The sequence below is a fragment of the Cinclus cinclus genome, chromosome 7 (genome assembly GCF_963662255.1).
Source record: "Cinclus cinclus chromosome 7, bCinCin1.1, whole genome shotgun sequence".
Classification (NCBI taxonomy): Eukaryota; Metazoa; Chordata; class Aves; order Passeriformes; family Cinclidae; genus Cinclus; species Cinclus cinclus.
In genome coordinates, this window is record NC_085052.1 from 5,403,800 (window position 1) to 5,417,578 (window position 13,779).

Below are 13,779 nucleotides of genomic sequence, written 5' to 3' on the forward strand. Positions count from 1 at the left end.
CCAGATTAAGATTCTTCTTACAAACATCTGTAAAACTCTAGTGCCTGTGCGGTTTGGAGCAGTGCCATGAAAATTGGCAAGGTGGTCAGTCTGATGTCAAAGATGTGCCTTTTACTGTTCCTGAACAAAAGAAAATTCCCCAAATCTGTGCAAGGTATAAACTTCAGAAGTAAATAATACATTTAGCAGAGCCTTGGCAGATCATTCTTGTGAAAGGTTTGTCTGCACAAAACCTGCTCTACCAGCTGCTGCTTTGAGATGTTTCCCAGCCCAGCCACGCTGTCCCCTCCTTGACCAAGTCTGTTTTCCAGACCTCTCCAAGCCCAGCACAGCTCTGCAGCTGCTGCCATTCCCGGGCTGCTGCTGAGGTGGGAGCCAGGCAGGATCCTTCCCATCCTGCCCGTGCAGAATGGGAATGAAGCCAGCCTGGGAGATGGGACCAGAAGTGTCGGAGATGGCCATGCTGGGCAGGGAGTGTCCCAAAAGTGCCCCAGGACTGAGCTGTGCTGGCTCAGGAGCCCGAATGAGGCACCAGCAGCTGGGTGAGGCAGGGAAAACAGCATTGCTTCAATTCACCACATCATGCCCTGCCTTTTATCTAAAGACAGTGCTTAGCCTGGTGCAAATCCAAGCACTGCTTGGCCTCTTCTTTTTGTAAGGCCTCCTTGTATCTGTGAACCAGCTTGGTTCTGTTAACTTCCCAGCAAGAGGCGTTTCTGTGCAAAGAGCAAAGAGAGGGCTTGTACAAGAGAAACCCTTGCACCAGGGAACAGGGCAGAGCACAGAGGCTGTGCAGGAGCCCACCCTACCTCTCAAGCTGTACCACTCCAGTATGATGAATTTTCCTGTTCATGGAGAGGGCTATTTTATAGTTTTGACAATGCCAAGATTGGAATTTTGAAACGTGCCTTGTTTTTATTTATGATTTCAAGCAAGAACACAGAGCACTGTGAGTAATCTCTTCTTGCTTGCTTCAGACCTTCCTGACCTCCAAGATAAACCTTACCCAGTGCCCAGTGGTACCAAGCCTACTTTTCAAATAAACAATGCTGAAATATGTGAAGGGCAGCTGAATACTGAGGAGAAGCTGTGATTTTGTTTAACATACCACTGTGGGCTTTCCCTGCCTACCAGCAGAAGGTTTCCAATGCTGCAGCAGCACAGTCAAGGGCATCATCTATTTATTTCTGAAAATGTGTTCTAAATTCTGTAAGAATAATTTCTCTGAAGAACTCAGCCTTCGTCAGTTACTTCATCTTCTGCTCAGCAGTTATGAGTCCCACTTAAAACTGGGGGCCAATGATAAGAATCTTATGTGCAATTTGGGAAATGTTGTCTTTGACTGAGAAAACGAGGGACTCCTCAAGGACTCTGAGAACACTAGTTCAGTCCTTACAGTCCTCTGCGATTCAGGGCAACGAGAGGAAGTTTTCCTCCCTGCCCAGACATCAGTTGTCATTTCTGTTTTCAGACTTCTGGTTCCTCAGGGTCAAGGCTGGCTTCCTTTGCAAGGCCAGCACTTCCAAGGGTTCATGACTGAAACGTCCAAGAGGAATAAAACTCCCTGGTGGACACACTGACACGTAAAGCTACTACCCAAAGGCTCATTTGTAAAGTAGCCTTGCCCAAACATACTGAAACAACTGCTGGCACTGTGCCCATGCTCAAAAGGCAGTTGTTTGGCTGCGCAGGACAGCCTAAACAACTCAATTAGTCACTGTGGACAAGGCTTTACCATGTATTTGTGCAATGCCTGGGACAATGTGGACTTGATGCTGACTGGAGATTCCAGGCATGACTATAGTGCACATTTTTAAAAAATTACATACATTAAAAGTATTTATACAAAACAAAAAAGTTATATACACACAAACATATAAAATATAAAACAAACATATAAATACTTAATATAAATAATGTAATATAAAAGATCATATAGACATAAATAATTTGAGGACAACCAGCCGCTTTTTACATTTGCTTTCCATGAACAACCAGCTCGTTGACCTTTACTAACACAACTCAGTTGAGAAATGCTACACAAGTGCCATGTTTGACAAGGGAATTCTGAATGAGATAAATCTGACTCTGAGCCTGGTTGTTCTCCCAGGTCACGTCTGCAGCGTGCGTCAGCAGCGGCCCAGGAGATGGGGATGCATTTTCCAATGCTGTGATTTACTCAGGAGCATTTTGTTTATAGAAAATGAAATTAAGTCTGAAGAATAAGTGTTTTGTGCTGAATTATTCGCCTTGAGAAGGCGGTAGCATTTAGCTGCTGTATTTTATTGACCTATATAGCACTTCTCACAGGTCCCACAACACACTGCGCTATTACAAATGAGGGGTCTCTGCAGACGCTCCTGAAATACTGCTAGAAAATGTCACCTATCAGGATGTAGTATCATTCACCACCAAAATGAATGTGCCATCTGAGGTGTAAAGTAGCAGCTCTTTTAAGAGGAGCACGAAAACTCCTGCTTAAGGAAGTAGGTGCCATTTCTGACAGAGCCACACACGATTTTAGGTGGCCAGATCTGATTTGTTCTATTAGAAAATAGTATTAGTATGGCTTTTTACCAGCCACGTTATGAATGCACCAGACAATTTTTTTTCAGCGAAATATGATTGTGAAACACTATACTACCTCCTAAAATGTTTGAAAATGTGGTAGGAGGTTTTCTAAGGGGAAAGAAAGCCAGACACTTCACTTACAATTTGATTTTTCAATTGACATTAAACACTTAGTACCATTTTGTTCCTTGCGGAAAGAAAAAAAAACAACAACAATAAAAAACCTCCTTCTTGGGTGAGCACCAACTAAATCAGCATGTTATCTGTCTTCCCTCTGTGTACCAGCTAGCAAGATGCAAGGCAACTGAGTGTCACTTTGTTAGAGATCTCCAAGGAACAACAATATTGCAATTTCTACGCATACAAGCACATGCATCCTATGCATTACACACAGGAATATCAAACGATTTAAAGCGTGGCTTGGCTTTTAAAAATAGCATCTTATTGTCTATTAATCATTGTCCTTGGAAGTTCTTTCATCAATTTACAGGCCCTCTTCTGCTGTGAATGCCAGCAACGATGATTTCACAAGCGGGGATGATGAAGACAAACATGAACTGTTGTTTACAACTACAGTGGCTGCTGATTAAAAAAAATAAATCCTCACGGAGTCACAAGAACGCTGTCTGCAATCTGCTTGCTTATCCAGCCTGCCCTGGAAAAGTGCTTGTGTAGAGCTGCAAGCCAAACTGGAAGCTGAGAACTTTGGGATCTGCCCTCCTGGAAGTGGCAGTGGCGGCGCCGGGCAGCGCCGTGCCCGCTGGCTGCACCCATGGATGGTGGGATGCTGCCAGCAGGATGCCTCTGTTGTGTGGCTGGGAATGGGCTCCCTTCCATGGCTGGCACGCCAGGATCACCATGATTTTATCTAGCTTATCACACTCACACCAGTGGAAATCCATGCTGTCTGTCTCAGACACCCTCTTGGGATTGCACACCATCTGCAACAGAAGTCTTGCCGCATCTGACGTGCTGCAGCCCCTCGTGCAATGTAACCTAGCTAATTAAAATAGAGGCTTGGATGGAATGCTCTCCATTTCATCCCAACTAGGAACTTGATTTCTTACTGAAATCCCTTTAAAGGAACTTCCATCATTTTCTTACGTTGCCCAGTGCATGCTGAGGTAGGGTTTGGGGAGTTTTGTGCTAGTTCTGGATAATTTAGACAGGATGTATTTAGGGAAGCAACTGCTTCCTTCCATGATTATGTGTCATGTTGCATTTATACAAGGCTCTGTGAAATTTCAGCCAAAGCACTCAGGCATCTCAGCTGTACAGCACCGCAATAAGAAGGGAGGAAGCAGACAATTCTTTCCTACCCAGAAAAGACATCCTAAGACTCTAGAGAGTGCTTACCTGTACACAGTATTTTCTCTGTGTAGGTCTTCCAAACCACAAAGAATCTCTGCTGCATAAAACAAAGCTCTTTCCTCCTCGAAGCCTGGGTTTCCCATGTTGTAGATATGAAACTTCAGGTCACCTCCGTTCATTATGGTCAGAACTAAACACAGTGCATCCTTTGTTTCATAGGCATAGGCTAAATTGACCTAGAAAAATATTTGCAGCACAGTTGTGATAGTTCAGATGGCTGGTAAGAAAGAAGTGCTAGCTTTTCATTAAAGATTTTCTCCAGAAAATGAAAAAAAGACATTGACTGAATTTGGTATGAGCTTTCTTACAATGGCAAACATTTATTTTAAAAGTACAGAAAAATCGGATGTTAGGATTCTGCAGATTAATTTGTGGAATCCGGCCTATTTATCACCAGAAACCCTCAAGGCTCAGATGGCTTCAGAGGCTGGATAAACACACTAATTCCAGGCATTTTTTCCCATGTGTGAGACATCTTAGTAATCAAAGGAATCTACACCTCCTGCTGCACCATTTTGCATCTCAGTGAGTTCCCTTGAAGGCCCAGATACCCCAGTTCTAGGGTGACCAAATGGACCATCACAGAGATGTGAAGGTCAGCATCATCCCTGGGAAGCTCTGGTGGGTGCCCAAGGAAAAATCAGACCAGCTCAAACATATTCCATATTCATCACTTTTAAATGTGTGCCATCCTCTGGCAGAAGCAAGTAAACATCTAAGCAAACACCTTGCAATGTGTTGTATACATGGTGTTTTATACATGGTGTTTCCTGAAATAAGTAGAATAAGTAAAAAGAACATGGCAGATGCTGAGGTAACACTTTTTTTTTTAAATCTAAGGCAAGTTTTAAAGGAGTCACAAAAGCTGGTGTGACTCAGGAGAGCCCTGCATCAGGCTGACCAGCTCCACCTCATTGCTTAGATGCTTCTGCAAGCCAATCTCATCTGATCTGTTTGGGTTGAATCTCCTTCAGTCTCTTCTAAGCACCTCTCCCCCAGACCCTGGGAATTCAGGTAATCACACCGGATAAAGCAGCTCATCCTGCTGCAGCCGTGATGCAAGCCAAGGCTGTAAAACACATCACGCTTTACAGGCACGGGTCCCTTGACTGCTGCACTTCTCACAGAGCAGAGTGACTCGGCACAGGTACCTGCAGCAGGGCTAAGGTGCAAAGCAAAGGGATTCAGCTTCGGGCACCCTTCCAGGAGATGGAGAAGGCAATGGATTCAACCAGAACACTGCTCTGCAGGTGAGCAGTGAGTTCAATACTCACTACAAACTGACTATTGACTTTTTCTAAAATCTGCTTCTCATTGAGCGCCATGGATTCGCCTTTCCTCTTCTTTATCCTCTTCTTCTCTAATCTCTTGCAGGCGTACATCTTCCCCGTGGCTCGCACTTGGCAGGCGCAGACCTGCGAATTGAGCACAACAATTGCCGGGTAATTCGAAGCAAACGCAGTGTCTGGGCTGAGCTTTCCTCCTCACCATCTCCTCGGGTTTAGTCCTTTTAAGGCGAGAGACGGCGGCTTAGCGAGCCAGGCTTAGGCGGGGCAGCAGGGGGACTGACTACTGTTTCCAAACCTGCTGTGGAATATTGGTTTCATTATTTCACTTTCCTCCGCCTGCTTCCTCTCCTACCTCCCTTTGTCTGTGCAGCTTGCGATGTCTCAGTCCGCACCTCCCCTGCCTCTGCTGCCACCTCCAGACACCCGGGAAATACAAATAAAGGTGTGACCCCAATTCCATTGCCAATGCAACAGCTGAACGCAAAGTAACTCTCAAAAGTGTCTTTTTGAGATTACAGCGTCCTGAGGGGTTAAGCAGAAGTGTCAGCAATTAATGAAAATCAGCCTCTGTCACATCAGGCTTCTGTACCTGCAGTGTTTAAAAAGTAAAAAAACCACACTGAATAGAAAGTTTCTGAATTACTCACCTCCCCAAAGCCGCCTTTCCCCAGTACCCTGTACTGCCGGAACGTGTTTTTTGTTACTGGTTGCCTGAAGAAAAGGAAAGAAAGAAATAAATAACCCCCCCAACCACACTATGTTTAATGCACTCTTTGTGATTTATTTATTTCAGAGCATACTTTTGAAAAGCAAAATAGATAAATATTATATAATCCCATTATTTCAAGGTAATCATATTATATAATATATAATTATGTAATTACATTACTTCAATACTATGTATGGCTTGAACTTTTCAATTCCAACATATTAAGCTGTAATAAAATACAACACATTAGTGAGTCATCAGTATAATTTCTGCTAGACTCTTAAGACCAATGAGGGATCTGAATCTCCATTATACAGCTTTGGCCTTTGCTAAGCAAAGAGGAAGCCTGAGATCTTCCAGGAAGATTAATTCCCATGACATACAGGATGGGCTAACACATTGCTTTGCCTGGCCAGCAAGATGAGAAAAAGAGATCTAAAATTCAAACCACCAGAAAATACTTCTGTTGTGTTAAACAAGACATGAGACTTACATGAATCACATACAGAAACAATCCTGGGAGGAGGAAAGGTGGATTTATGTGAGAGAGCAGGAGGACAAGTCAGCCCATTCCCTCTGGGCTACCTCTTCCTGGGGGAGCATCACAAGCAAGAAGGGAGCAAAAGCTAAATTAAGGTTAAATAAGTCTGACCCTGAGGGCAGAGTACTCCCTATCACTTGACATGATCCCACTACAATCTCCTAGGCTTCCCACAAAATCTGCTCCACCAGAATGGCTCCAACTCTACATCCAGCTTTTACTTTGCCACTGCAGAAGTTTTGTAACAGGACAGAAGAAGAATTCTAGGCTCAGCGAGATCCCATTTTGTTTCCACCACCAAAGTTTTAGAAGGATGTCAGCAGTGAATTCCTGCTATCCTTGCTCCCCTCTGGCTGGTAGCCAGCCTGCAGAGGGAGCACAGCAATGTGGCTGTTTCCACCACAAGGATGATGAGGTTGATGACAATGAAGAATAAATGCTGAAGTAAAATCCTTTTATTAATGCCCATTACTGTTTTCCAAAGTAGAGGAAGAATAGTATGCAGACAGTAAAAGCTAGAAGAGGAAAATATGTTATTTTCAGTATTCTATGAGGCTGCTGCAAATGCTTTTGGGGTTAAAAGCAACAATTAGTAGTGATAACTACATGTTCAGCAATGTCTCTGGAATAAATGGACTCTGTGACTGCTCCTTTGGAGCCAGCAGGCTGTCAGAAGGAGCTGTTGGTCACTCCATGCTACTAACATCTGTTTGCTAATCTTTAAAACAATTCTCCCAGCTTCTCAAGACAGGCATCCATAGCCTGTCACTCTTACTGGAGGAATGGAAAAAGAAATCCTCAAAGCATTGCAGAAAATTCCTTATCCCTAATGTGAAAATAGATAAGAAATAGCCTGGCTAGAGATGAATCACCCGATGTTTTTTAATTGAAATGGAAGAGTAAATGCTGGGTTCAGTGAAGATGGCATGTGGAACATGTCTTGGCATGAAATGGCTCTTTCCTCTGCCCACCCCTCTCAAGCAGCAGCTTTGTGGCTTTCCAGGGAGAGGAACTGGCACAGCTCCTTTGATCTGCAGGCGTCCTGCTGACACACACCACTCATGGATCTGGCCCTAACTCATCCGCCGTAATTAATTCCATTTGTGGAAAATGGGGCTTCTCTCAGCTCAAGGTCACTGTCACCCAGCAGAGACTGTCTGCTACAGCACTCCCTGACAAGGGAAAGGCACAAGCCCCTTTCCTTACAAATTAATACCCACTAAGGCTGCCTGGTTATTAAATGTGCTCAGGAATGTCCAGCCAATAAATACAGTGAGAGGAGCCATGCGCCACATCTTTTCTCTGTTTAGAGTGATTTAATAACAGTGACAACTGGTCCAGACAAGAAGTCACCACATTCAGAGGGTAGCTAAACACAAAGACAGCTGAAGTTGCTGAATGTATGTTAATCATACCCAATATATTTAATAAGACATTACAAGGCCATTACATGGCAGAACATGAGCTGTAGCAGCAAACATTATCTCAACTGTCAGATTTTGAGCATATTCTACAGACTTTGCATGGAAAGTAAAAATAAACTTTCAAAATTACTCTTACTAAAAAAAGAAGTAAAATCTTGTGACACTTACCTTTCCAACCACTTCCACTGGAGAAACCTGTCGAAGTACATGCTGTTTAGGTACTCTTGGAATGGTTCCCCACTGAGGTGGTCAAGGACAGATCTATCTCAGATGAAAAGGATATATAAGCATTTTATAATCCTGAACTTCAAGCAAAAAAGAAACTAAACAAGAGGAGAAAAATCCAGGCTTCTTTTGTAGGATTATATTATTTCTACTTTATTTTGTACTTTATTTTCCTCACTGTTTCAATATAGAGATAAAGTTATGTGCTTGATATATTTTATAACAGGAGGCCTCATACAAGTTGAATACTGGTGCTGCTTGCTGAAAATTATCAGGGCAAAGCCAACTGGCTTTAATGGACTTGTACAGAGGTTGTTGGCCACCAGACAGTGAATGTTTTGCTTCTGTTAGTAAACTAAAACAACATCCTCAGGAACTGAGCTCCTAAACTTTGAGGGATGTTTACATCTGGATAGAAAATTTCTGCCTGAAGCCTGTTTCTATCAGGGAGACCATCAGAGGCATCATTTTGAGCAAAAAGATCAGTTTCAATTCCTGCTATATAGAAGCATTAGTACATGTGACTGAAGTCAAAGGGGGTTTCCTAACAGCTGTGTGCTTTATAGAGTAAAACAGAGGAAAGAAAAGTCTGAAGAGGGATGTGGATTTGCATCTGAACCAAGAAAAGAATTTTGGGGCTCACGCAGTGGAGTCTTTTGCATAATGGAAGGAATAAAGGAATTAAAAGGTCAGTCTGCAAATGTGAGAAGAAAGTCTGTCACTTGTGGCTGGCAGCAAACAGCCAGAGAGCATCAGACATCCCATAAGAAAGGCCAGAGGTTTGGAACTAAGAACACGTGGGCTGAGCTGGGAGCTCTTTAAAATGAGGGTGGTCATGTTGTTTAACAGCTCCTGGTGCTGGTTGTTGCTTTGTTTACTGGGGCTCCTGCATCCACCTCTGCTGGCAGCATTGGCAGGACAGAAGGTGGGTTTGGGTGAAAAGTGTCCAAAGAAAAGAGCATTTCTGTCTGGGTGTATACAGACACGTTTGTGTCCGTGTCTGAGGGTGTACAGACACGTTTCCAGATCTTGCTGGAAGGAGGAAATCCTCTCTGAATGACTGCTCTAGTCTGGAGATGGATAGTCTATGTCTTACCCTGGGGCAGTTCTCTGAGCAAACAAGTGACCATGAGTAATGTGTCTCTCCTCAGTTTAGTTCCTCCCTGTTAATGAGCTAGTATTTTTGGAACTTCTCAGCTGTTACATTATTAATTTTTTTTTGCAATTCTTGCACCATCGGTTTGGAGAAGGCAGGTAATTGTTCAGTATGCACAAGTCAAATTGTTGCTGTCTCCATTAGCTTTGATTGGACATAGATCATAACAGTTTCCCTTAATGGATTAAAGATCACAAAATAAAATAAGAAGTAAGATTTAATTTGCTTTAACAAATACCCAAATTCAAATCAGAATTCTTGGTGAAGTTGGAGGACAGCAGAAGCGGATAGTCAAAATATTAAAGGTAAAAGCAGGAGTTAAGTTATGCGATATATAATATCTATTTTTCTTGCAGACTGCTTTTTATGAAGATGTGAATGAAACTCATCCCATCCCTCCTCTTCCAGGACAGCAGCCTTCATATTTGTATGTATGCCTCCCTTTTCTGGTCTGACTGTGAACCCTTCCAAAATTAACATCATTCAACACCAGTAAATACCAACAGCAAGTTCTTAAAACTTCCTTTTGACCTCATTTTAGTCCGTGTGAAATGATCAGCGTATTTATTAACAAGGTCCCAAACCTGGCTCATTCCTGAGTTTCAGCTGGGATGAAGGAAGGAGCCTGCATTAAGGGGTGTCCAATGCTCGCCCTTCCCATTCAGTTAATTAAAAGCTGCACGTATTTTAAAAGAACAATAGCTGCCTTTCAGCAGTTGTTTGCTTTTTAGTTCCCCTCTTTGGCAACAACAAAGTGCATTTTAGAGGGAACTGTCAGCTTTCAAACCAATTTGAGAGCTGGAAAAAGGCAGGAGGGGGTTTGTGTGGAGCACAGCTCTGCCTTTGTCACTGGGACTGGCACCCACAACTGGTGCAAGTCACAGAGCATCTCTGCAGGACACCAGGCCAATGCAAGGAAACTGCCTGTGCCATAAGAGAGGGCCAGAAATAACCCACAGCTCCTACCAACGCAAAGAATAACTGGAACCAGAAAAGGTCAATGAAATGAGTCAAAACAATGAATGACAGCGGAGCAAATTTTACAAATCCCCATTACATCACCCAGGGAAAACAAACCACGCTCAGCCAGGAACCACATGGGCCCGCGTGCCATGATCCCTCCTTTTCATATTTTTATTGGTTTATGATCTACTGGCGTGGACCCGCTCGGGGGCAGGGCTTGCAAATGCAGATTGCATACCTGGAGCTTTAGCACATAATGGCACAAATCACTGCAGAAACTGATAAGCCTTTTCCCAGACAAAGGGTGAAATAATGCACGTTTGTTTGAACGGCACAGGCAGACAGAAAGCATTAAAAAAGCCCCGTTCTCCTGGTGAAGATTTTCTGGAAAAGCCATGCAGAGCAAGTTTGCACATTCCTCTGTCTAAATGGACTGTATAGCCACTTAATTTTTATTCACTTTGAAACAGAGATGTTTTCTTTGGATACATTATCATTGTAGCTCTTTTCACACAGCATGAAATCCACGGCTGGTTTACTTGGCTAGGACACTCTGTCAAATACCTGAAACAGTAAGTGCCTGTGTGCAGCGTATATAACGGCATGGAAATATTTATTATACTTCGTTCAGGTGAAATGACTTCACCACTGGTCAGCTCTGCCTCTAGGATTGTGAGCAAAGATACCTGTCTCGGGTTCAGACTGAAATGTCTCTCTCTACCTGGCACATTCCTGACAAGCTGAGCTGTGATGTTTGGGTATCGTGTTATACTTACTTTGTACAGGGAGAGAACAGCTCTTTGCAGGGGCTGTTTTTGAGTTTCTCCTCTGTCTGCTGGATAAGTTCTTGACTGACTTCGGGAACACAGGCTGGAGACTGGGGAGAGAAGAGAGGGGCACATTAACTCTCTGACGAGGTGCAGATCAACGTGTGAGAGGCACATTCATTATTTATGCCCCTGAGCTGCTTCCATTCAATTCCAGCGGTTGTGTAAAAGCAAAGGAGCTTTACGTCAAAGAGCAGTAAAATAGGATACCGTGGCAACTCGCTCCACATTCCACTCTATCCTCACATTGCTTTTCTGCCTTCTCCTGTACCTTCACCTCCTTGCCCAGCCTCATGAATATGCAGGACTCACTCCCTGCCAATTCTTTGAACTGCTCCCTTGCATCCCATGAAAAATGTGCTGGCCTGAACTGTGTACAGGCCATTCTATTAAACAAAAGAGAATTTGCCCAGTCTTTTCACTTCATGGGTGATTCATTGTGCTGTCTGAAAAATCCATCTTTTTCTTTCCTTTTTTTTTTTTAACCAGCAAAACAAAATAGGAGCAGAGCATTGGTACTTACTGATATAGAGCTACATCTACCTATATATAAAAAGAAGTTCACTAAAGTATCTGGACACATTACTTCATCCCTAGAAAGACAAAAATAATTCAGCAGCTTTAAAGTAATAATTTCAAAAGGAACTTTGCCAATGAACCACATAAACTCTTTTCATCCTCTCCTCCTTTTGGAGAGAATGTATATTCAACCCTGCAAAAAGCCCTTACCAGAGAGGTCTCTTGCAATATGCCTTGATGGTTAACCAGTTTAGGACTTTTTGCGACTAACTATCTAAAAAGACAGTTTTTTAGGCAGTCCATATTCTTACACATTGACTGTATACTGTAATTATATGACAAAGTATTTATCTGTGTGTGTGTGCACCTATTTATAGGCATTTCTTCCACGTACATGAACATCCCTTTATACAACCAGCTGGATTTGGGTATTTTCAATAAACACAGCAATAGATGATAAAATCCTCTTTCCTTGCAGAAGCCTTAATGCTCAGTAAAGTTCCCTGTCTATGCCCACAACCAGATGTGCTGAGTGGGTGGGTCACAGAGCATCATCCCTCATTCCTGGCCAGATGTTCTCATCAACTCACCCCTAGTTAGAGATATCTTGGCAAGCACTGAAATGCATTGCAGGCAGAGTTCAAAAATACTGGGAATGAGGACAGAGCAAGGGGCAGAGGTGGCGCCACAGAAAATCTCCAGCACGTTGAAAGCTGAATTAAGTCTTTTATCTTTTCCTTCCCACTGCTGAAACGTGAATATGATCCTGGTTGTGACATGAAAAAGTAAGTTTGTTCCACTTGAATGTTTTTAAATAGGAACATGGTTTACAGAACTGTCTGTGCATGCTGTGCAACACACTCTCACTGCTCAGCCTTGACAGACAATCTGCAGAACATGCTGGGGATGCCTCTGACCTCACTGAAACATTTCCTCATCTCCTCTGTATATTCCTCCATTTCCTCAGCAAAAGATATCGAGGGAACACCGACTTTTAATTACAGACAGAGTAGATCACTAATAATTAAGAAGTCCCACGGTTTCTTGAGAGGTAGATCATCTCCTCATGTTATCATCTAGAAGACAGAGACTAAGACAAAGCAGATTTTCTCAGTTTGATTGACCACTGAGGTAACTATACATGCCCACAACGAAATCTATCCCAGTTTTGGCTCAAGAGAGTACATAGAGGCAAGAAGGAAGCAATGAAAGAACTATGAAAAAACCTCAGAAGTCCTGTTTTCCAGTCCTACAGCACTGAAACTACTGGGGGAAAACACAAGGAAGCAGATTAAAGCAGAGACTTTTAAAGCAATGTTCAGATATGAACAAAAGCTTAATGATTAGCACTATTTCAGTTGATTTTAGGTAGAAACCAGATGAATGAATACCTCTAATTTATAATTTATGTACCCACTGTATACACATTTGCACACAAATGCTCACTGGTAGCCCAAAGTTGGTAGGTGGCTGTGTGAATCCAGGGGTCCAAGCCCTGGTTCTAGATGATCATCGCTCTGATTTACAGGGAACAGAAACACCCCTGAACTCCACAGTTTTGGGACTGCTGTGGACAAGGAGTGTCTTTTGATGTGAATGGAGCAGCACTTCAGTAAAATCCATATTGGAGCCTCTTACTGAAGTTACTACTGACTACATCTGGAACTTGTTCTGCATTTAGAGGTCAAAACTGGAATCCAAAAGCTAAGTACTAAACTGCATAATTAGTCATTTAGACCAAGTGACCTGATTCTTACTCATGCCAAGCAACTTCATTTCCCATTGGGAATTCATTTCCCAGTGAAAGGTAAACTGCCTTGAGGTTAGTGTTGAAGATCATGCCCATGACACATTACTAGAGTATTAATTCCATCAAACTTTGTCTGAGATCAAAGTATATTTAAAAATAAATTATAAGCACCAGCTAACTCTTATTCATGAAGAGGAAATTAAATCCTTGTAGTGAAAGGGGGGAAAGAATGAGCAAAAGAAATAGTAAGTAAGACAGTGTGGGAAGTATTTAAAAATGACGCAGACTGTGATTCCTCTCTCCAAGTTTGTTGGAGATACAGTCACCACTTGGTTTTTCAAAACCACTCATTTCTGACCTCTGAGTCTTTGCTTCCTCTGGACAAACTGGGAGCAAGGTAGCAATATCAAGGTAGGCAAAGACATGAACACCCT

At 42.8% G+C, this 13,779-nt stretch overlaps 1 protein-coding gene across 1 annotated transcript in view; it reads right to left on the reverse strand.

Annotated features, from left to right (window-relative positions):
• GRK5 (G protein-coupled receptor kinase 5) overlaps window positions 1-13,779 on the reverse strand; it is a 146,822-nt gene that overhangs the window by 14,695 nt on the left and 118,348 nt on the right. The window contains exons 5-9 of the mRNA XM_062496049.1: window positions 11,026-11,126; window positions 8,074-8,166; window positions 5,879-5,942; window positions 5,217-5,357; window positions 3,928-4,118 (exon numbers count right to left, since the gene is read on the reverse strand). Of these exons, the coding sequence (XP_062352033.1) occupies window positions 3,928-4,118; window positions 5,217-5,357; window positions 5,879-5,942; window positions 8,074-8,166; window positions 11,026-11,126 (590 nt within the window). The remainder of the gene's footprint in view (window positions 1-3,927; window positions 4,119-5,216; window positions 5,358-5,878; window positions 5,943-8,073; window positions 8,167-11,025; window positions 11,127-13,779) is intronic.